The sequence below is a fragment of the Seriola dumerili genome, unplaced genomic scaffold, assembly GCF_002260705.1.
Source record: "Seriola dumerili isolate Sdu_G_001 unplaced genomic scaffold, Sdu_1.0 BDQW01000110.1, whole genome shotgun sequence".
Lineage (NCBI taxonomy): Eukaryota > Metazoa > Chordata > Actinopteri > Carangiformes > Carangidae > Seriola > Seriola dumerili.
The window spans coordinates 6,288,266-6,310,264 of NW_019174365.1; the positions used below are offsets into that span (position 1 = coordinate 6,288,266).

The following is a 21,999-nucleotide window of genomic DNA, read 5'->3' on the forward strand; positions in this document are numbered from 1 at the left end:
ATAATAATAATACTAGTACTTTAGCATTAGCCTCCTTGAAGGTTGGCTGCATTAGTTTCATCCAGATGTTCCCAACAAACTAACAAACGAGTGTATATAAAAATGCAACACTCTGGCAGGTGCCATTCTGCATTCTGAATACTTTTCTTTACTTCTGTGCAACTGGATACAATTGCATCTCGATTGTTAAATTGGAATTTCTTATTAAACAAATAATTATAATTGAATAATTTAAGTTAATTGGATAATTTAAGTTAAATAGTAAAATCTTAGGATGAAGTAATGATTGTTGGTTGGTTATATAATAGTTGGCTCTACTTATGTGGCTGCACTGTGACTGACTGACCGCAGAAACCGTGCAAAGACAATTGATCCAAAACAAACTGAATTTGTCGTGGACTCTCGCGATGACCAGTGGAATCCCTTTGATTGGATGAGAAGGCGTAACTGTCGGTCACGTGTGCTGGGGTTACTTGGCATTCTGGGACACAAACAGTGTTCGGTGTGAAGAGCTCGAGCAGCGACAGCAGCGGCTTGCACCGCGGAGGGAAGGCGGAGAGAGCAACAACAACACCTAACCAACGGAGAAACAGCAAACTGCGTGTTCATATTTGACTTCTGCGTCCCGTCTGTCGCTCTGTTGTCCGGGAGAATAAGCCGGCTTTAGTCTCTGAAATGCAGCTGAGGACTTTATCCACACAGCGGGCTAGTTAGCTAACGACGGGAGTAAGTTAGCCATGCAGTGATTTATGCTAGTGGGTTAACGTTAGCTGGATGGGAATGGTGGTGTTATAAAAGTTGATATTTTTGAACCACATCTGGATCTAAAGAAGTGTTGGATTGATTTGTCAGAGTCCTCACAGATCGTCTCTTTGCTGTCCTGACAGCTCCCTGCATCTATTGACTCTGCACTGTCCTGAAGCTGAGGGGTGACAACACTGAATATGGCGAGTGTTTCAGACAGAGACTACAAAACTGGCACCTTTAAATCGTTGGACTGGCACGTTGCCCAGCTAGTGTACCCAAGATAAACTGGTTAAACTGGAAAGTTCATGTAATGGCCAAGGAGAGTGACGGATTTCATCTTTATGCCTCACTACACAGTTGCTCTCAAAGTTGCAGAGCAATGGGATGCCACTGCTGAAGCCATCTTCTTAAAAGTTTATAAATACTTGTCTCTGTTGAAGCTCAACAATTTGACACTGCAAGACATGGACTTGCACTGGATCTAAAGACTGTCTGAAAACCTCTAACGTCACAGCAGTCTCCAGGTGGGACACTTCATCTGAGCGTTGCTGCTGGTCCCCAGAGTTTATTTGAGGACCAACATGTCAGTGTCAGGGGCCACGACTGTGCAGCTTTTCACCAAGCTCATCAAGCATGCTGTGGGCAAGGCGCAGATTCAGCTTAACCGCTGGCTGCAGAGGACTGCCACAGATGAGTGTGACAAGATCGACATCCTGATATGCAGCGCATTTGACGAGAGGGGGGTTGGAATAGGGAAGTCAGATGGAGACCCTGAGGTTATCAGTGACACAGGAGGGACGACCTTCGCCAGTGGTGGAGAGTTCAGACACCCATGCTGTATCACCACCTTTTGCTTCAAGAGCGCTCTACTGGCGTGCATCCTGACTGCTGTGTGCTTCTCCTCGGTTGCCCTTGTGCGCCAGTACCTCAAGGACCTCCTGCTCTGGGTGGAGAGCTTGGACAGCCTCGTCGGAGCCTTGCTGTTTATAGTTGGTTTGATTATTGTGTCATTCCCATGTGGATGGGGATATATTGTTCTTAATGTGGCAGCTGGCTACCTCTACGGCTTTGTTCTGGGAATGGGACTAGTCATGGTGGGAGTTTTAATAGGGACTTTTGTGGCACACTTGGTGTGCAAACGCTTATTGACTGATTGGGTGTTGAACAAGGTTGGGAACAGTGAACAGCTCAGTGCTGTCATCCGAGTGGTGGAAGGAGGAAGTGGACTCAAAGTTGTGGCCTTAGCGAGACTCACCCCCATACCTTTTGGGCTTCAAAATGCAGTTTTCTCGGTGAGTATGAAAAACACAGCTTTTCCTTATTAGTTTAGAAGAACATTGGACAGTCATGTAATTTCCTTATAAGCTCATCCACTCTCTGCAGTGGACCAGCCAGGAACAGAACTCATTAACCTACTGGAGGACAGTTCAACAAATGAGTTATGAGAATCAAACCTGTGACCTTTTTTAAAAAATTCTTATTGTTAGGCCAACCCACCACATGGGAAATCAGATCTAGCCAGAAGCTTGTCTACCTGCGATACTTCATGTATTGTCCCCAGTCAGCTAGTCCCTTGAGAAAGAAAACTCATTCCTCTTGTAGATAGAGGAAGTGCTGCTGTGAAATGGATTCTATTGAAGCCTAAGGACATCAATTATTGTATAATTTTGAACTATAAGTGTCATATTTTTAAGTCATAGTTTGGATTCTCATATTTGGAGCAATGTTTGTTTTGGACTCAGTAAGGGTCCAGTGATTTTAACATCATCTAGACTAAATCATGGACATTTCTTTTCTTGAAAGTACATCTGAAGTCATTGGTGAAGGCAACAAACAGCATGTGACCTACATTATAAAGCTAAGTAGTGTCAGGATATTGCTCTCAGCTGCACTCCCACACTTAACCTGAGGCCCTTGACCTTCATGCATGGCATGAATAATTTATACTGGCTGATTACCCTTCACAGTCAACTCATTGATACCTCCAAATGGGAAAAGCCTTGAGGGATGTCTTACTGTATTGTAGAAAATCAGCTGGGGGGGGTCATGCAACATGAAACATGTTATGCTGGTTGTAATTGAATGATTAATGAAGAATACTGACCTGAGGGTGAACTTGATGTTATGTAGCCACTCAAGCTTAGGTCTCCAGAGTATTACAAGCCATACTGCAGCAAAAAAATCCCTCAATACAACAATATCATATACCAAATAATATATCTCACAAGGTGCGGTTGTTTTATCAATACCTATATGGAAGCACAAAGTTAAAGTATGAGGCTGGTCAAATTGGCTTTCATACAGTGCAAAACTTTAAAATCTTCATATGCAGTATTTCACTAATTCTGTTTATGTCAACAGTAGCATTTCTTTTACCATAAGCTTCTGCTGTTTTTGAATATGGCACTGTGTCTATGCAAAAATGTTTGGCGAGAAGAGAAGCAAAATAGTCCTGAAAGAAAACAGTAGTACAGACATCCAGAAGTGGATTCAAAGTAGGGAGCGTTAAGGGCATTTATAGCTCATAGCATGAAGGAGTTGATGCACAGGCCTGAGGCAGGAAAAGGAAAAAGAAGATGACGTGTGTTTCACAAGCACAGTAATTGTATGCTGCAAAACCCGTTAGTCTTCTAGGATGACTGATTTACTTAGACATTTCTCTGCTGCATGGAGATTGGTTGCATGGATTTGGCTTTTGACAGTTTGGTTTACAGACTCACCATCCTACAAGAAACACCACTTTGTTGAATTAATTCAGATCCTGAAGTGTGTCAGAGCTGTATTGACTGCAGCTCTGGTAAATTGTCAGGCCATAGTATCTAGAGGTTTTATTTTATTCCATTTTCCTGGTCTGCCATCATCAACATACATGAGGAATCAAGACCTTATTCAAAATAATATAACCCAAAATAACGCCCCACACAGAAATGATTAAAGAGATGACTTAACACCTCTCTGTTGATAACAGAAATTTGAAATACAATATTTTACACATGTAGTATTTATTACAGACATTGTTCTGGATTGCGTATGTTTCTATTTTATCTGATCAAGATAAAATATAAATAGTTCTGTTTTTGTAAATTTACAATTTACATTACATGACAACCCCCTTAGTAAAGTGAAAATGGTCTTTTGGCAGTAGTGATATGAGATCATCCCAGGAATCAGTTGACTGTAGGTAAGAGCCACAGGCAGTCAACCTTTGTGCTCTCTTGTGCATTGACTGGCATACTGGTATTTCAGAGGGATCTCAAATTCAAAGGCTTGGGCTGTGACATTAGAGTTGAGCAGTGAGCTGACAGAACCTGTTATGATCTATTTGAATATGAGGCTAAAGGCTAAAGTGTATTCCTCAGTTGTTTTGATGTTGGCATCACAAATCTATGTACGTTTTAAATTGTGGGCAGAAGAAACTTGTCTTTTCAGAAGTTGTTTATTTAGGCCACTGTGTTGAGTACACTGGAAATACTGTTCTGAAGTAAATTTTGGATTAAATTTCAACTTCAAGATTAAGCAAGTTTGTGGTGCTAAAAATGAATGATTCTTATGTATTAGTCCCACACTATGGGCAGCAGTTTACCTGTAAAAAGACTTCTTTTTCTAACAGGACATGCAAGCGTAGCAGATGGTTTTCTTTTGCCTGAATGACTTAAACGGATTCTGTTTGTCATTGGTTGGTACTTTAGGCTCCATGGTTAGGACATAGCTCTGTCCAAATATTGAAATATCCCTCTCATGCCAGGAACTCGGCTGAAGCTTTAACAGTAGTCACAACATTGAACTCGCTGTTCGAATCTGGAGAGGTGAAAATGAGGTGTCAAAGTCAAAGGGACAGACTTTTTACACAGTGTTGCCCAGCTGCTGCCGTCACTGTCACTGGCATTATTGGTGCCCCTCAATCAGTTTGTCAGACTGTCAGTTATAAGTAGAGCTAATTGACGGTCTTGTAAAATACTGCTTTTGAGCTTGCTCTGGGTTAATATGTACAGTGAAAAGCAAACAACACTTCACGAAAAAGGATGTCAGCTTTCAAGTAGCTCAAACAAAATTGCTACAAAAGTGGGTCATATGTTGTTGTTTGCCAGTTTGCAGTTTGACTCATTGTCATGACTCCTGAGATTGTTCTTTGTGAAATATTTTCAGTTGACAGACAGCCATATCAAATTTTTTTTCTTTTTCTTTTTTTTTTTTAAGTAATGCACCTGCATTTTGGGCTTTTATTCTGAGTTCATTGGCTTATATTGATTTGAAATCTCACATATCACATCCTGATTCACATGTCATCATATAATTTTGTCTATTTTCTCTGTATCTCAGTGAAGTTAAACAGTATAACTGTAGCCTGACCAATAGAAGATTCATGAGGCTGATACTGATAATGTGATTTTTTTCATAATATTGAGGATTTTTAGAATTTTTAAATTAATTTTTTTGCAGCTTTGCACAGTCTGCCCTGCTGCCAAGTCCGACCTTCATTTCACTGCTTTGCTTACTGTACATTGTACTTTGGCATGTGACGAAGAAAATTTTGAACTGCTGTTTAGTGGCAGCATTGCATACACTTTAAACATTAAATATAACCCCTGCAAACCAAACGGTTTAATGGTGAAACTGTTTCTAAACTTAACTTTGGCATTTCTGTTCTTCATTATCTTGTCATTTATTAGCTGGCATACACTCAGGTTCAGATATATCTGCAACTAACTAGCATTTCTTATATACTAGAAAGCTAATAACTAAACCAAAGATGGTTTAGGTTGGAGAAACTGGAGAAAATCAGGCCGTTGACTCATTGCACAAACCTGAGTGTGAAATAATTTTTTTTTTCTAGCTGGAGAGGTAAATGGCAGAGTGGAGCCTTCACCAGGGAGTGTAGCCGACCCTGCCAGAAGCAGGCTAATAAGCTGAATCCCTCTCTCCGCCTGCCTCCTATGCTACATTTTCGCTTCCTGGCTTGGATTGGTTTCAAACCCAGCTCAGGCTCTAACTTTACACCTTGTAATTCATCGTACCTGGAGGCTCGTCATTATGCCGAGCTGATATTGTATCTTTATTGTCTTATTCTCAACAGTAAAAGGTGAACCTAATCGTGGGTTGGTACTTCTAGGCCTGTACTGGCTCACGGTGGAATTATGTGTTGTCTGCTATGCCCTTGGTAAGCACTTTCTGTGGGTGAGGCTACATTTCACTGTGTGCCCCCTCCCCTTGCTTCTTTCTGCTGAAGTGGGGATGGTGCTACATTATAGCGGGTAACCTAAAACGACACATAGACTGCAGCAGTTAGCAAAACAATGGGACAGCTCAGGAAAAATGTTTGTGAATCCTTTGAGGACCAAGTAGACATATTTGGATCCTCACATGTATTTTATTGCAGCTTTATGACCTTTATCACTGCTGGTTGCTGTGGCTCCATCGCTCTCCTGTCATAATGAGCTGATGAAGCAATTGGGGAATTTATCATTTGATCTATAGGACCCTAACTACGGGCATACATGTTTGTGCAGGATTGAATTAACAACCTGTTCTTCACCTTTCATTACAAAGGGTAAAGCCTGTGTGTGTCCAGATGAAAAGGGAAACAGAATCACAGTAGCAATCCTGAAATTTACTATGTAATCAAGATACCTTATGTACTGTTTGTTTACAAGCACAAACTTAGACCTGCATTGCTGCTGCTCTGAATAAATCAGGTCAGGCCTAGGATGGGGTGTTTTTTCACTTGAATTTGCAGATTATCTTGTTACAAAGGCTTGCAGAAACGAGGAAGAGGAAGTTCAGTGGGAATTCTCTACGTGGTTATAAAAATACCAACGACTAGCTCTTCCCACGTATCTAAGGCAGCTGCATACGCTAGATGCCTGGGCGGGAAGAGACTTCAGAGGACATATGCTTCACAACTCAGGGTTGATGGCTGAGAGAAAGAGAGTGCATTCCTTTTTCTTTTTCTGCAGCTCTCACGGGCTCACATGCTATATCTCAGAGATCAGCTGAAGGCGTTGTGACTGTGTTGACACAGAGTGTGGACACATCAGTGCTGATCTTTCAAGGAGAAAGAAAGGCATGACTATTCTGAGGAAAAAATGCTCCATGGTACATACAGAGGAAAACCAGCTTGACAACAGCATTCGCTCGATTAACCAGGTTTTGATTAAGCTGGTTTTGATAATGTGTCCTATGAGGTGTAACTCAGGGTCTTATCAGTGTGTCGTGTGATAACAGGAGAGGGTTTAGGATTTATCGCTGTGAGGAGACTCTTGCTTGCACTAATGTTTTCCAGCCCTGATAACATTTTGGCACAGGCAGTGTCTTTCAGCAACACACCACGACCCCTGACAGGCCGCTATCAGCCACAGTGTAGTCACTGTGCACACAGTGCCAAGGTCACATCTTCACACAGCCGGCACGGACATGCATCAGCTTATGTCATTACTTAATCAAGGGTTCAAAGGTGACAGCAAAGCAGGCACTTCTTTATATTTAGGTAGCTGAACTAAGATATGAAATGAGACACTGAGCTAGGTGTGTGATGGCATGTTGTAGTTCAAGGTAATTACACCAGATGGTACTTAGAATCTGTTTACCAGCCCAAGTAGGATTTTGCAGATTGTTTATGTTTAGGGTTATTGTTAATGAATTTGTCAATAACAATGTAGTTTGGGCCGTTTTGTGCAGTTTTTCCAAAACAAAATGTTTAAAATTGTCACCAGGAATACAAATATATTTCATCTTAGGAGTAACCAACATCAGTTAAAGATGAGATAATGACTTGGACAAATCCTGTGTGACTTCATTTGACTAGGATTCATAGCAGTGGTTTGTGCATATGTTGGAATTGATTCAGTTTGCAGTACTTCATATCCCTGGAAAATTATTGATTTGTGATTAACTTTTTGATTAACCCTGCTAAAATTTTAGTCAAATACCATATTAATTAACTTTGACAGACATCCATCCCTTCCTATCCCTTTCTAATAGGTACATATATTTTATTTTTAGATGTTGAAACATAATAAACACTGTACATGTGCAAAATATCATAACTCAAGGACGGTCCACTTACTAGCTTTTTCTGGAGCTCCGGAAAAAGCTAGTAAATGGACCTCAAGTTAAGAGTTTTTGTCAAACTACTGTTTCCAAGGTCAAGAATCACTCTCACTACTTGAACATATGTAAATACAACATATAAAACGAAATTTGAAAAATGTTTCTTATCGCTATTTCCATTCAAGATCACAGATGTGTCCTTGCCAAACTACCTGGTGGCCTCCTCTGTGGGTCTGTTACCCACCCAGCTTCTCAACTCCTACCTGGGCACCACGCTCCGCACCATGGAGGACGTCATCGCTGAGCAGAGCATCAGTGGCTATTTTGTGTTCAGCCTGCAGGTGAGTTGTTGGTGATAATACATTAAGTTTGAAAAAATAACTTAATAAGAAATAACCATAACTTTCACATTTTGCTTTGTAGTGGTTTTAAAATGACAAACTCAGGACAGGGCAGGTGCAGTAAACACTTCACATTCACCATTCATTGTTGGATTAATTAATTAATAATTAAAAGCTTCATTTCCACCAAATGTTCTGCAATTAGAAATACAGCAAATTAGTTCATATGGTTCACATGGACCAGGCAGCCTCAGGTACACAGTTGTTTTTCAGGATTCTTTAAATGTTTTTGAAATCAACCTTTGATGAGAAGCATGCCTATTAAACCTACTACCTACTATACCTACCCACTATGCTGTATGTTAAAAAAAAATTTAATCCCTGACTGACTCCTTTGTTTGTAGTAGGAGACTACTAGAACTTTGTAGTCTCTAGTAGTCTCCTGTAAACAGTTATGACAGCAGCAGTGATAATGATGATGAGACATCAAGCACACACAGACTGCAGGTGACACAACTGTTACTTGTTCCTGAAAACACTATTTATAGCTATGTTGTGTGAAACTACTGTCCTTTTTTTCATAATAATAAAGTGATAGACAGCTCTGGACCACACCCTCACACACCACTGAAATGTTCTGTCGGTCGATTTGTTTCTTTTCCTCCCTTATTTTCAAAATCTATGTCTACCAAGTCTCTCAAACTGTATTCTAGTGCAAAAACAAAGACATCTGCCTCTTCCTTAAGTCTTAAGGAACATAAACTTCTAGATACAAATGTTGAACTTTATGTAGGTATGCAAAATATGCCCACAACCCTGTCTTGCTCCAAAGGTTCATTTCAATCTGTCACCACATCCCTAACACCTGTTCAGCTTCATTTAATCGTCACAGGCATTCAGGGATCAGAGGTGGCCTCTGTGTGAAGTTCACAGAGGTCAAGGGTCGGTTCAAAATGAAGTGGGTGTCACTGTTTCATGCAGAACTGAAAGCTCTTGGTCCAAAGTCTTACTCACAAAGAAGCCTTTTTTTTAATGTGGTGGGAAGCTCCATCTGGAGGAGCTGAGTTATCTCAGCCCAGTTATCTCTTACTGTTGTGTGCCAACCAGGATACACATCATACATACAAACATTAATTTTTTTCAATGCCAAACATATAGAAACAAACAGATACCAAGAGTCTTGAGGAATGTGAATATTTGTTAAATGTTTTTAGAATTTGTGGGCCAATATTAATGTACCTATCTTATTTGCAGAACAGGTATTAGGCAGCCACAACCTATCAACGTTAAACACTTCTTCATTGTAAAATTTTATGTTTGGCTGCAAACTCAGTTTAGTCCTTTAGAGTTGCTGGTAGGCATTTTCAAAAGAGCCAGGCTAGCTGTTTCCCTCTGTTTCCAGTCTCTGTGCTAAGCTAAGCTAACCAGCTGCTGGCAGTAGCTCCATATTTTCCGTACAGATATGAGAGTGGTGTCAATCTTCTTGTCTAACTCTTTGCAAGACAGCATTGTTGAAGTAATGCTTTAAATAAAAATGATCACAATGAGTTTGATGCAGTGTTTTATATGGATTTAAAATTTGGGAATAAGAGAGTACTGGTATCAAATCAGCTATTGGTATTGGCAAATACGTGAGTTGAGGTATCAGAACCAGTATTGCCAAAAAAGAACGGTGTATCCCTGCCTACTAACATCCGTCCTGGATGCGAAGTTAGGTACTTACTACGCTGAAATGAACTTCTCAGCTCTATTTTTTTCCTGAGATTTTAGGTTAATTTTACAGCTGCTTGGTCTATTTGAAGGTCTCACATGAGGCTGTGTTGATTGTTGATGTAGATTGTTGATTGTTAATGTAGTGCAATATATTCTGAGCGTTGGTGTATCTCATATTTTTTTCCTTGTCCCACAGATATATTTATTAGGAGAGCAAAATATTAGGTACACCTCAGAATACGAGGCAGTTCAGGTCTCCACCACTACACAAGTCAAACAAATGGGAAAGCCATTTTGAATCTGGTTCTTCTGTCTTGTGCAGATTGTCATCAGCATCGGCTTGATGTTCTACGTCGTGCACAGGGCTCAGGTAGAGCTCAATGCAGCCATCGCCGCCTGCCAGATGGAGCTTAAGTCATCGCACATGAACGGGTCCTCCACCAATCACAGTAGCTTCACCTACTGCAGCAAGAGGGCGACAGCTGGCAGCGGAAACTGCATTAATGTGGTGTGACCTTAAAACACTACATGTGGTGTAGTAGCTCCTATAACTAACTGTAAGACTGCAGAGCTTAAGGGAACCTGCTGAGTTTAGACAGTGTCCAAAACTTGTTGGTGGTGTAGTATGACATCACCCATGTGAGAAAAGCCCTGATAGCGTCGTATGTTTTTTGTTGGTACATTTTGTTTTCATTAGTGCGGGACCACGCACCTCTTAAGAAACGGTGTTGATGAAGATGGTTTTGTGGTATATCATCATGGGAGTTTTTTTTTATTTTTATTATTATTTTCATCAAGGTACTTATTAACATTTACTCTGTTACAGGAGATGTCAATTAAATGGTGATGTTTAGAGATATCAGTATGAGAATGAGTGAATGAGTCATTGGAAGAAAAAGAAAAAAAAAAAAAAAAAAAGCTCGGCAATAACCGCCCGCTAACACTATGAATGTGCAATCTGGAGCTTTCTAGAGAACCAAGGAATTGTTTTTTTTTATTTCAGTGTCAAAAGAATGGTAAGCTATGCACCTTTATCTCATACTTCATCTGTTTTGTTTTGTTTTGGTTTTTTTTGTTTCAGGAAATTTTAGGATTTGTTTGTTGACATCCAGTGCTAATATAAAATATAAATAAGAAGGGCATTATTAATATTTTTAAAAGATTTGGCTTTTTAGTCCAGTTCATTTTTGAAGTGTCTTATTTTTGGACTATGGAGTGAGGGAACAAGCTCTCAGTGAGCACTACAGGCCTCTCTGACCGTGTGATTTCTGCTTGCGTACGATCACATCAGCTGAATTGGCCTCGTCTGCCCGGAGATCATTTTAGCACTTCTGCAGTTTTGAGAAGAGCAGCTGGGGAGGAGAGCAGATTTCACAGCAGGAAACTCAGGAACGTTTCTGCCAGGAAAGTTGAAGTGCAGCGTGAGCAGCTCCTCGGTAGCACAGCCACATGTTCTTCTACAGAAAGAATCCCACACTGAAATGAAACTGAGACGCCAAGCTTACCTTTAAATGTTTATGATTAATTTGGTTTTTTTTTTTTAGGTTTTTTTTCTTTTGGCTGTGAGATTATCCATTAAGGTTAATACATAGTTCTTGCTTAAGGTGATAGTTTTGACAATGCTGTGCAATACATGATGAAATGGCATGAATGTCATATTTCAGTGCTGAAACCAAACTAATCAGAAATGCTCTCATGCATACAAAATAACACAAACCAAGTCTGTGTTTTTTTTAGGTTTTACTTACATTATAGACGAGTAAGCTAGATGAGATAAAGAGGCTGTTATTTTTTACGTGCCATAATTTGATAAAGCTTATCAGACGCCATGACACTGGCCCCACCTGAGCTGAGGCTAAATGTGACTTATGACTTCTTTAATTTTATTACTTAATGTTGTTGGTAATGATAGAAATGACCTGTGAACAATTTATTTTGTGTTTTAGCTCTTAATAATACATCAACAAAGCTCTCATGCTGTAGGTTGGTTTGCACAGTCCACTACAACAGACAAACATTGTTTTCATACACATAAGTTAATCTAGGAAGAGGTTTGGTTGGTCAGGAGGTGAAACGGATGTCTCTCAGAAGCTGACAATCAAACACAACATGGACACTAAGTGATGAATGTGATAAGAACTTTTTATTTTTACATGAATTATTGTGATGCTGCTCCTCAGACAAAGTCTGATTGAGGAATAATAAGGGCTCCTATATGAAATATCCATCTTTATGTCCCTGTATTTGTTCACAGAAGTCAGTTTTGTATCCCTGGCACAACTTTTTGTTTTTCATTTTAATATTAAGTTCTTTGTTCCCCAGTTTTTTTAGCCAGATTTAACGTTTGCCCAAACACATTCCATGCTGTCAGTCCTCTGAAAAACTGTTGCGTTATTTTTGTGCTAAATGTTGGTTGAAAGGGCCCCTTCCTGAGTGAATTTAGCAATAATGTTTGAAAGTCAAAAGCAAAAAATATATATATACAGTATGATAGAAGTCCTACCAATAAGATCTTTAGCCAAGTGTTTGGGAATTGCTGTTCAGTTCCAATGTTAAAGATCTGTTTGTAAGCATTTATTTTTCTTTCAAAGGTAAACAAAAGAACTGCATTTGAGTTGTTAACTGGTCCATGTTCCACTGTAAGGTTGAGTATCAACATTCCCAGGTTTGTGTTACAGTGTCCAACCTGCCTTTTACCTCCTTCTGCCTCTGACGGACATTTCTGCATTGCCTAAGATCTGGAAGAGACTCGCCAACATCTGTGATCAGAACAGCTTGTTCAGCTTTGTAGCACTTTCTTTGGAGAGTCCCTAAACCTGCTGATTGCTTATTGATGTTTAGCGATCAACCTTTCACTCCTGTCACATGAAAATCGTCTAAATCACATCTAAACATTTTTCCAGTGTCTTACTTGAATTGAAAGTTTACGTCGGGAGAGATGAGTGTGTTTTATGGCTACGGGCTTTATGAAATGTACTCACTGCTCTCACTTTCTCACTTTTCAAAGGCATGGAAAATTAATTTTTCTTTTGTTTTTGATGAGAAAATTATGTAAATACTCGAGGCTTTCACCTGACAGCAGTGTCTCTACTTTCCAAATAAAGTGTGAATCGTGTAGCTGTTCTGCTCAGAAGTGGGAAAGAAGCGGACACTATGCCATGTTTAATGCAAAAATTAAATACATGAAACTTGATCGGCCACCGCGGACACACTTCATAATAATTTAGCGTCTCGACCGGGATTTTGAAAATAAGATTGTGGAAAAATTAGCAGTTTTACAGCAAATGCTTTGGTTCTTTCTAGGTGGGCTCTTAGATTTAGTTATGCAACAACTGATTCCTAAGGGAAGTATATTTCATAGATACCCACACAAGACCTGAATCTGGGGTGTAACTGCACATCTAAACTGTTATAAAGGAGTAAAGTGTGAGATCATTAACTTAAGGGGGCAAGTTAAAGGTCACGTTTGGTGCTATGAAATGCAATACTTCCCCATCTGTATCAAGTGCATTACACATATACTGTATTTTGTAATACAGAGAATTTTACAGTGTATAAATATTGATATTTATCACTGTACGATGCCTGTTCAGTGTTATTTATGAGAGAGAAAATAAAACCTGTCAGACTTTGTTACAAAATGTTTGGTTGGGTTTTTATTAGGTGGGATCTCTGCAAATGCAATCGCTTTATATGTTCTCAGGTTCAAAAATTCTTTATTGTTCCACCACTTTTTGATTCATATCTCCTTCTAGACGCTTCAACTTAGAAACTCCATTCAAACTTAAAAATGTTCAGGTCAATTAGAAAATAATCAGATTTTTATTTTTAAACAGTGGTACCCAGTGCAAATAATAACTCTTGGCAGAATCCCACTAATAAATATTCATAAGATGTGATCTTAAAGGGACACTCAACCAATTTTACACATGATGTACAGTAGTATTACTCTGAGTATTACTCATCCTGCAATCAGTTATCTAATGTTGTCTGTTGCTCATGAGGGAGCCTTACAAAATTTTGTTAAATGGAAAATGGTGCGGAGTTGCATTATGGGAAATGTATGATCCAATGTTTTTGGATACTAACAACTAAAAGTCAGAATGTCTCAGCCTCTGCTGCATCAATTTTGGTCATTCCTTTTTTTAGTTTGTCTTTTGTGAGTCCCCCAACCTCATGCAAGTGGAATATTAAATCACTGGAGTACCCCTTTAGTGTAGAAACTTACAGTCCACTCCTGTTTGTGTTGAATAATTTACAGCTGAGAATACCTTATGCAATACTGAGTGAATTCCCAACCTTGCTTGCCTTTACTAAACTTTCTGTCAACCTTGTTATTTAAGATGGAAAAACCCACCTAAAGTAATTATCAGTGAGAAACTCAGACACTCTCACAGACGTTTTCACAGATATGTGTGGAGAAGCTTCCACTGCTGAGTAAATTTCAAATCGTTATCTCGCTATCTTTAAGCCCCCCCCCCCACACACACCCCCACACCCAACCACACAAACACACACACACACACACACACACACACATACATCATAACCTCACCCCAAATCCTAGCATGAGTCTAAATATTGCCTGGCTTCATCCCTCACCCTTTGAAAGTGAAGGGAACACAAAATATTCTTGCTTAGAAGGTTTCCCCTTACCTTGCAAACCTCTAAATAACTGTCAGTCCTCAAATATGCAGCAGAAGCGGCAGCAGCACTGCATGGCCAGAAATAATGCTGGCTTCTGGGGCAGTTTGTCACAGCGATTTTGAAGTGAAGTAGTGATGGATGTGGCGGTGGTGATGTAGAGTGGAGCACCACTTACGCTCGTCCTTGCCTTGCCTGTGACAAGCTATCTGTACAGGGGGGAGGTGGGTGTTTGTGCGACAGAGATGGTTCAGATAGATGTTGCTTGTGATCAGTGCTGTGCCCATGTAACCCAACACACACACACAAACACACAGAGTAGAAAAGTTGCCCATAGCCATCTGCTCACGCCCCAAAAACAACAAAAAATACAACAACCCAGAAAGAGCCCAGCCAAAGTCTATCAATCCAACAGTAACAGACCAGACTCCTCTTGCATTTTATTGCATTGTCTTTTACCAGGAGCTGCAGCACAGATTCATCCACTGCTCTTCACACAACCCGCCAATCTCTTCCGGGCTCAGGTCAGATCTGTGTCTGATCCATCATCATCCAACCCCGCCTCAAAGGACAAATCTCATCCCAGAGCCTCCCCGCCAGCGCACAGATACGTCCACACAAAACCAAGAACATTCATTTTGACGGGCCTCAAATGAAAGCCCTAGTTCTCACTGAGGGCTACGCTTTTGGAGGGAAAGCTCCAAAAATACATCTGGGAGGCTGTTGGTGCTTGAAAACACATCTGAGAGTGAAATTATAAAAAGAAAAGAAACAGGGTGAGTGAGATTGTCTTGGAATACGTCCATGCAGCCTTCCAAAGGGAAACTTGCGGTGCAGATGTTTATGGATTTGTGGAGGAGGGAAACGTTGATGGGCCTCTGGCAGAGGGATCTTGCTCAAGGCAGACAGATAGATCACATGACCACTGTCTTGGCCCAGACAGCTGTTGCCTCCATCTGTACCATCTATGACCTGCCGCTCTTCTCCTCCTCCTGCTGTAGTGTGAAAGAGCTCAGTACACAAGTAGGGCAAAGCAGTGCACCTCTGGAGGAGCTTGGGAGGCAATTTATTTTCATGTGCTTAACTAATGCATAAGTAATGCATTACTCATGATGATTTAATGCGTGAATTAATGCAGAATATATCACAAATTCCTTTTGCTCACCATTAAGAAAGTGTCGTCAGTCTGACTCGAAGTGATTAGTAAAAACTTAATTGATTATCAGTCAATGACTACTAATTCAGTTATCATTTATATGCCCGTAAATTTGCTGAAATCCCATTTGATAGTCCTCTCTCAATGCAGAGCAGAGAGGTAGATAGAAAGATGAAGGTGTATTTTTGTATCAAACTGGTGGTTGGATGCAAATGACTGCATGTTGCTGCAGGAAAAAGCAGTTTCATATTGGCATATAGTTTCTATTAGTTAGCATTCATTAATTCATTATCCATTAAGCATTAACCAACCACATAAATCCACAGCGACTTTATCATTTCCTAATAATGAGCAACAGGAATTCATGATACACCCTGGTTTAATGCATGCATTAAATTATCATGCAATGCATTCATTGAGCATATGATTCGTAACCTTATTTCAAAGTATAAACTCAATCTATCATGTCAGTTTACTCTTTTATTTCTTTTATTTCAGAATATTGAGATTTTTGTGTTTTTGGAGTGCTGCTGTCCTTTCTCATCAAATATTGCCACTTTGGCGTTTTGTTGACACCGGCTTTACTTTCCCCTCATTTAGGGTCTCACAGACACTACTGCTGATGGATAAAAATCATTGTAAATCCACAGTAATTCAAATTGTGTTTTTTCTTTTCTTTACTTTTGAACTTATTAGAACACAAAATGTAGAAAAGTATTGATGTTGAAACCCTTTGCTGCAAATTGGGCGTGCATATTTGCTGAAGGTGACAAAATACAGAAATTAGGGAGTATTTCATGTTTTATATCTTATAAAGTCTGTGCATGAAGAAATGTATATTCCCTTTGCTTTCCAAAAATGTCATTCAGAAACAAAATTAATTTGGGATTTGAGGTGTACATATCTTAGGTTTTAGGTGATCTCATTAGAGCTTGACAGATTCGGTCCATGTGTCCTTGCTGATCAGGAACCAGGGACAAACAAGGGAGGGAGGGCCTTTTCTGATGACGCCTGCTCCCAGGGAAGAGTCACATCTGCGTCCTCTCCTAAGGTCAGCTCTTCTTTACTCTGTGTGACTCTGCTGTAAAAAAAAAAAAAAAACTGTGCTGTCTGCTCACCAAGCAAACATGAAAACACACTCTCAGACTTGAAGGGTGCATTACAAAGGGAGGTGAGGGAGACGTCTTGACAGTGTGTTGGCAGGGACTGTGAGGAGGAGGAGGTTACTTCTGGTTTGGGGTAGAACTGAAGCCTACAGGGAGGTAGCTAGTGGGTGCTATTAAATCACTGCATAAGGTAAAGTATCAATCCTATAGCCCTTTTTCACGTCAGACATTTTATACTATATAGCAGGAAAACCACAGGTGCTACTAGTTATATATCATAGGGCTGCACTCCATTCAGCTTCCCTACTTTCAGGACCTGAGCTTTGTTTACACTGGTTCACTGACAAAGCTTACTGATACACTTAAATGGTACAGAGCCTGCTCTCCAGTGGTCAGATGCCAATATTACATTCACCTCATCAAAACACTGTTGCCTGTAAGGAGTTCTTCATACTATAGAGTAGAATGTATAAGTGTACAACATACATAGAATATTATTGTTAATATCAATCATATTAATTCCTATAATGTGACATAGGGCTGCCGCTTCTACTGTCTTAATTTTGAAATACAGATGTTGACAAAACAGTTACTTCACCACTTTCCAAGATCAAGAATCATTTTTTCAGGTCCAACTTAAATACTCCTTAAAGTAGAAAATGGAAATTTCAACACCAACGCCATCTGCTTAGAAAGACTGAAATAATCGAAAGCTTCAGAACAGCTTCTAATTAACTTTGTGGTTAAATTGTGTTATCAACTGTTTCAAAAGGTCAACACTGAACTATTGTCAACTATAAATAATTTCAAGATACTGCAAACGTTGATATTTTATTTTTTATTTGTTCTTTCTACATTTATTTTTCTATTTTAAGTACAGGAAAAAAAATGAGCAGAGAGTTGAACAAGAGACTCATAAGAAAATAAAATGAATCAAATCAATATGTAAAATTTACAGGCAACAAATCTCAGATGAAGTCAGAACATCTTTCACAGAGAAAGTGTTTCTGTGGTCTGAGCCCAGTGTCAATGCCCAGTCTGTGCTGGCACTGTAACCCTCACCTAACAAACTAGACCAGCTTATCTAAGGCAAAAGCTTTGACTTTCATGTTTGAGCTTGTTTTGTGCATTTCTACCCAGCAGAGAAGCTACAGTAGATTCCCCAGTGATCGCTGGTGTAGCGTCCACAGTCCAGCTTCTCCAGCCCCACCAGGGCCATGTGGTCGGGGGCCAGACGTGGCACTCCGTCCTTGGTCGCTGGGCGGAAGTAGACGCGGTCGAAACGGCAGCGACTGACAAAGGGAACAGTCTTGTTGTTGTTAGCTTTGGTGTCCCATGTGTAGCGGCAGTGCTCCTGCTTGCCCAGTTGCTCCCAGACATCACAGACACTGGAGGGCAGGCCCACCTTGGTCACCTGAGATGAAGCCCAAGTCAAGTATTACTAAATAGCTACACACTGTGATTAAATGTATAGCCTCAAGTGCACTGACTGCATGTGGCTGGAGAGACAAATGACTAACCTCAGTGTCCCTCAGGTTTGTGTCCCCTCCGAACAGGACGGTCACATCATCAGATGCCTCTCTCATCCTCTGCAATACCACTCGCAGCTGCTTCATCCGCTCCTCTGCATGGCCCTTACAGCTCTCAAGGTGGGATGTCATCAGACACAGCTTCTGGCCTTTGAAATCCACCTGATTTCAAGGAAGAAAATGTAAAGTTTACAAGAAGTTAAGGTAAATGGAACTTGATGATTTGGAGTATTTGGGCGACTGTCTGTGCACAAACTTGAGCTACAAGCAGATTCCTCATCATCTTAGTGGTGGGGTAAGTTATTATCTCGTTCTCCACCAGTTTGACTCGTGACCTCTTCAGCATCATCCCAGTGAAGTAAGCATCTTCACCACCTGGTCAGCACAAGTAAAGAGAAGGAGCAGTTGAAACTTCTGAGTTTACCCACAGGTTATCCAATGGTCAGTATAGTACAGCTGTGAGGCCTACTGTACTTTTTGTATTTGGTACAAGGGTTTGTGTGCTGTATGCTGTGTGTAGTCCATTTTACTGTATCCTGTCCTAGTTATTTGAGACATGGACATTGTTGTGTCAAATTCTGTGTCCCTACATCATCAAAAAAATTGTACCTTCAATGATCAGGTAGCTGACAGCCCGTTTCTTCAAGTACTGGACGTAGGGAGGAATGAGCTCCTGTAGGAACACCACGTCAGGAGTGTATCTGCATTAGAATAAGATCCACTTTTCAAATACAATCCGCCTCCCCTGTGTATCCTTGAGCTACACTTTGTATCTCCAGGGGCACTGCTCTGCAGCTCTGATATCAACAGAGTTTGATTATGAACACTGAACTGCACTCCCCCAGAATTAAGATATCAAAGGGAGGCCAATAAAGAGTAATAGCGAGGAAACACAGGCTCACAAGACTAAGTAGGAGCACAGGCCTCTGGCACGCTCTGCAAGGTTGTCTGTGTCAAGTCCGTCCACATTCCAGGAGATCACAGACAGTTTACCATCATCTTCTTCCGAGGGTTTGCGTGTGGAGGCGGGACTGTCTTCAGTCAAATCTATGCTGGAAATTTTACAGAGACATTTAGTTCAGAGTTATGGTTGACAACAGAGGGAGCACTGGGTGAAACTCGATGTACAGTAATATAAATGTAGACAGCAACACAAAGGAAGACAGCTGACTTACCAACCCTCTGCAGGTTTTTCATCAACCTTCTGCCTTTTGGTTTTAGGGCTGGTGTCATCCTCTGGAAAATCTTCTACTTCGAATACTCTCTCCATGTCTGCCTCAAAGAATGAATTCAAAGCTCTCTAAAACATAAGTGACAGGAAAGGACGTTACTACACGGTTTAGTTAAACATCAATCCGGGCAAACTGCGTGAAGAATTTAATGCCTTCCAAAGCAGATTTTAAACATCTGCTGGCTCATTCTTTGAGCATTAGAGGATGAACTAATTAGTGAAATTAGCTGCAGCAGTGATTAATTGGAATAACTATTCAGTCATTGTGGCCACGAGCTAAAGGATTCTGTCTCTGGCTACAACAGTAGCATAACGAGGTAATGTCACATCTGTGAGGCCTCAGTTGGTGTGACTACTGTACCTCCATCTCCCATTCATTTTCAGCCAGATAGCACTGAGCCACGGCGCTGTCAGTTCCCGCTATTACAGCAAACTCATCGCAGAGACGAGCTCTGTTTTCCTCCACATTAGAAACTGACGGTTTGTCCGACTCTGATGTAGACGCCATCTTGTCTATCCACTAGATTATCTTTCAGAACAACACGAGAAAAGTCAAACGCAAATATTATTCTATGTTTGTTTTTCTCCGCAAGTTACCTCAAGTGTACCAGTGAAAGGCTTCCGGGTGAAGTTGCTAATTAGCCTCTAGTGATAACTAAAACAAATCCCAGCGCATGATTGTTCTTTGCATGATTAAAAGCACATAACTCCATGTTGCATGTACGAGTTACCATCACCACATATTGTTATTACTACGGCGCTGTTTATTTTCTGAACTACAAATCCGGTCAAAACGTAACTTAGCTAAAATAGCAGATCAGCTTCAAGTTTCACCCGGTACAAACCCAAAGAAGACGTTTCACCCGGACGATTTATCGAACGCCGCGGTGTCCGGTGTGAAGTAAACAGAAGTTTGACATTGGTAGTGCTTATTGGGTTGAACATGGTGTCTCTGTCTTTAAATTCGTTAAAACAAATAATGAAAGCTATGGTCGACAACCCAGGTTTCGACAGGGTGCTGAGCAAGGTAGAGATACACATTCTGCGACATTTCTTGTACCGTTTTAAGATTTCTTTGTATCTGTGAGCGCACACCAACCTGTGCTCTTAAGGGTAGTTACTGACACACCATTTACTTTGTTGGATAACGTCTCTGTTGTTGCAGTGTCACAAATAGCTACATATTTGTTTTCCTCAGGTGGACGTTTTGTCTGCCAGCCCAGGTAAAGTGGTGTGTGAGATGCGGGTAGAAGAGGAGCACACCAACCGGGGAGGGACGCTGCATGGCGGGCTGACAGCCACCCTGGTCGATGTCATCTCCACCATGGCTATTATGTACAGTGAGAGGGGAGCACCAGGGGTCAGTGTGGATATGAACATAACGTGAGTCCAACAGTGTAAACGTCAAAATTAGCCGTGATTTATTCCCTGAAAAACATGGTATCACCAATGGATTAACATACTGTATGTAAATTAAATTGAGATACTCTTTGATCTCCACAGAGTAGATTGGTTGTACAGTTCATAAACGGTACTGTATTGGTTGTGCAGTACACCTCACGTATAATACGTCTTGCAGCAACCCCTTTGTAGACTAGCCACATTAATATCTGCATTAATATCCACTTATAACCTTATTAATTGGTTCTTGGGTATTTTAGTTTAGCTAAAAGAAAATCTATAAAATGTTTTTATTTGGATTTTTATGTTTAGGTTTCCAGTTAAATGTTTTATTATACCGAGTCTAAAAATACTGTAATCTGCATATAAAATGCCCATCATGTGAAGGTTTTTAATTGTAGAATATAAATTCAGCTACAGCCCTGACTTGAGGAAAAAAGATTTATTATCTTTCAAGTTTTTTCATGAGCCCAATAACCCTGTAAATGTGTGATCCATGTCTTAAAATTATGATGAACTTACCTCCAGGCCAGAGGTGGTGGTGACCTTGACTTCAGTTTCTTAACACAATCATGTTAAAGATTAACTTCATAAACTACAACTGACTGAGAAAAACAATGTCAATGTCTTCCAGATATATGAATGCTGCTAAGATGGGAGAGGACGTAGTCATCACTGCTCAGGTTCTGAAGCAAGGACGGACACTGGCGTTTGCCACCGTAGACCTCACCAACAAGGTCACAGGGAAGCTCATTGCACAAGGAAGACACACTAAACACCTTGGCAACAGCTAAACTGTCCCCAATCTGTGCCTGTTTGTAAATCACATGTCATATTTGTAGTGTCAAAACAAGAGCCTCTGAGTAAGATCTAAACTAACCTGAATGTAAATAGCTTGCAAAAATCACTGATTGTGTAAAAAAACATTGTTAACAGTGGTGGGTGCCACAACTTCATAATATTACTCACTGCTGGCTATTTACTGACCTGTGGTGTTACAGCTGTTGCATATTTGTCATCAATCCTGACCTAACTACAGTATCAATAGTTCATGCACATGCAATAAAACAAATAGACAAAGTTG

The 21,999-nt window shown here is 40.4% G+C and overlaps 3 protein-coding genes across 3 annotated transcripts; 2 read left to right on the forward strand and 1 right to left on the reverse strand.

The window, feature by feature from the left end:
• Positions 1–496: 496 nt before the first annotated feature.
• Positions 497–13,494, forward strand: tmem64 (transmembrane protein 64). Its single transcript, XM_022747625.1, has 3 exons — positions 497–2,039; positions 7,980–8,135; positions 10,171–13,494. Exons 1-3 carry the CDS (start codon positions 1,329–1,331, stop codon positions 10,360–10,362), a joined length of 1,059 nt encoding a protein of 352 aa, XP_022603346.1. The 5' UTR covers positions 497–1,328; the 3' UTR covers positions 10,363–13,494.
• Positions 13,495–17,577: 4,083 nt separating this feature from the next.
• tdp2 (tyrosyl-DNA phosphodiesterase 2) lies at positions 17,578–20,339 on the reverse strand. The gene is made up of 7 exons (XM_022747235.1): positions 19,876–20,339; positions 19,459–19,583; positions 19,186–19,335; positions 18,893–18,984; positions 18,540–18,658; positions 18,275–18,445; positions 17,578–18,168 (listed from the first exon to the last, which is right to left on the reverse strand). The coding sequence occupies exons 1-7, from the start codon at positions 20,020–20,022 to the stop codon at positions 17,887–17,889; spliced, it is 1,086 nt and encodes a 361-aa protein (XP_022602956.1). The 5' UTR covers positions 20,023–20,339; the 3' UTR covers positions 17,578–17,886.
• Positions 20,340–20,374: 35 nt separating this feature from the next.
• Positions 20,375–21,999, forward strand: acot13 (acyl-CoA thioesterase 13). Its single transcript, XM_022747237.1, has 3 exons — positions 20,375–20,541; positions 20,713–20,897; positions 21,550–21,999. Exons 1-3 carry the CDS (start codon positions 20,458–20,460, stop codon positions 21,707–21,709), a joined length of 429 nt encoding a protein of 142 aa, XP_022602958.1. The 5' UTR covers positions 20,375–20,457; the 3' UTR covers positions 21,710–21,999.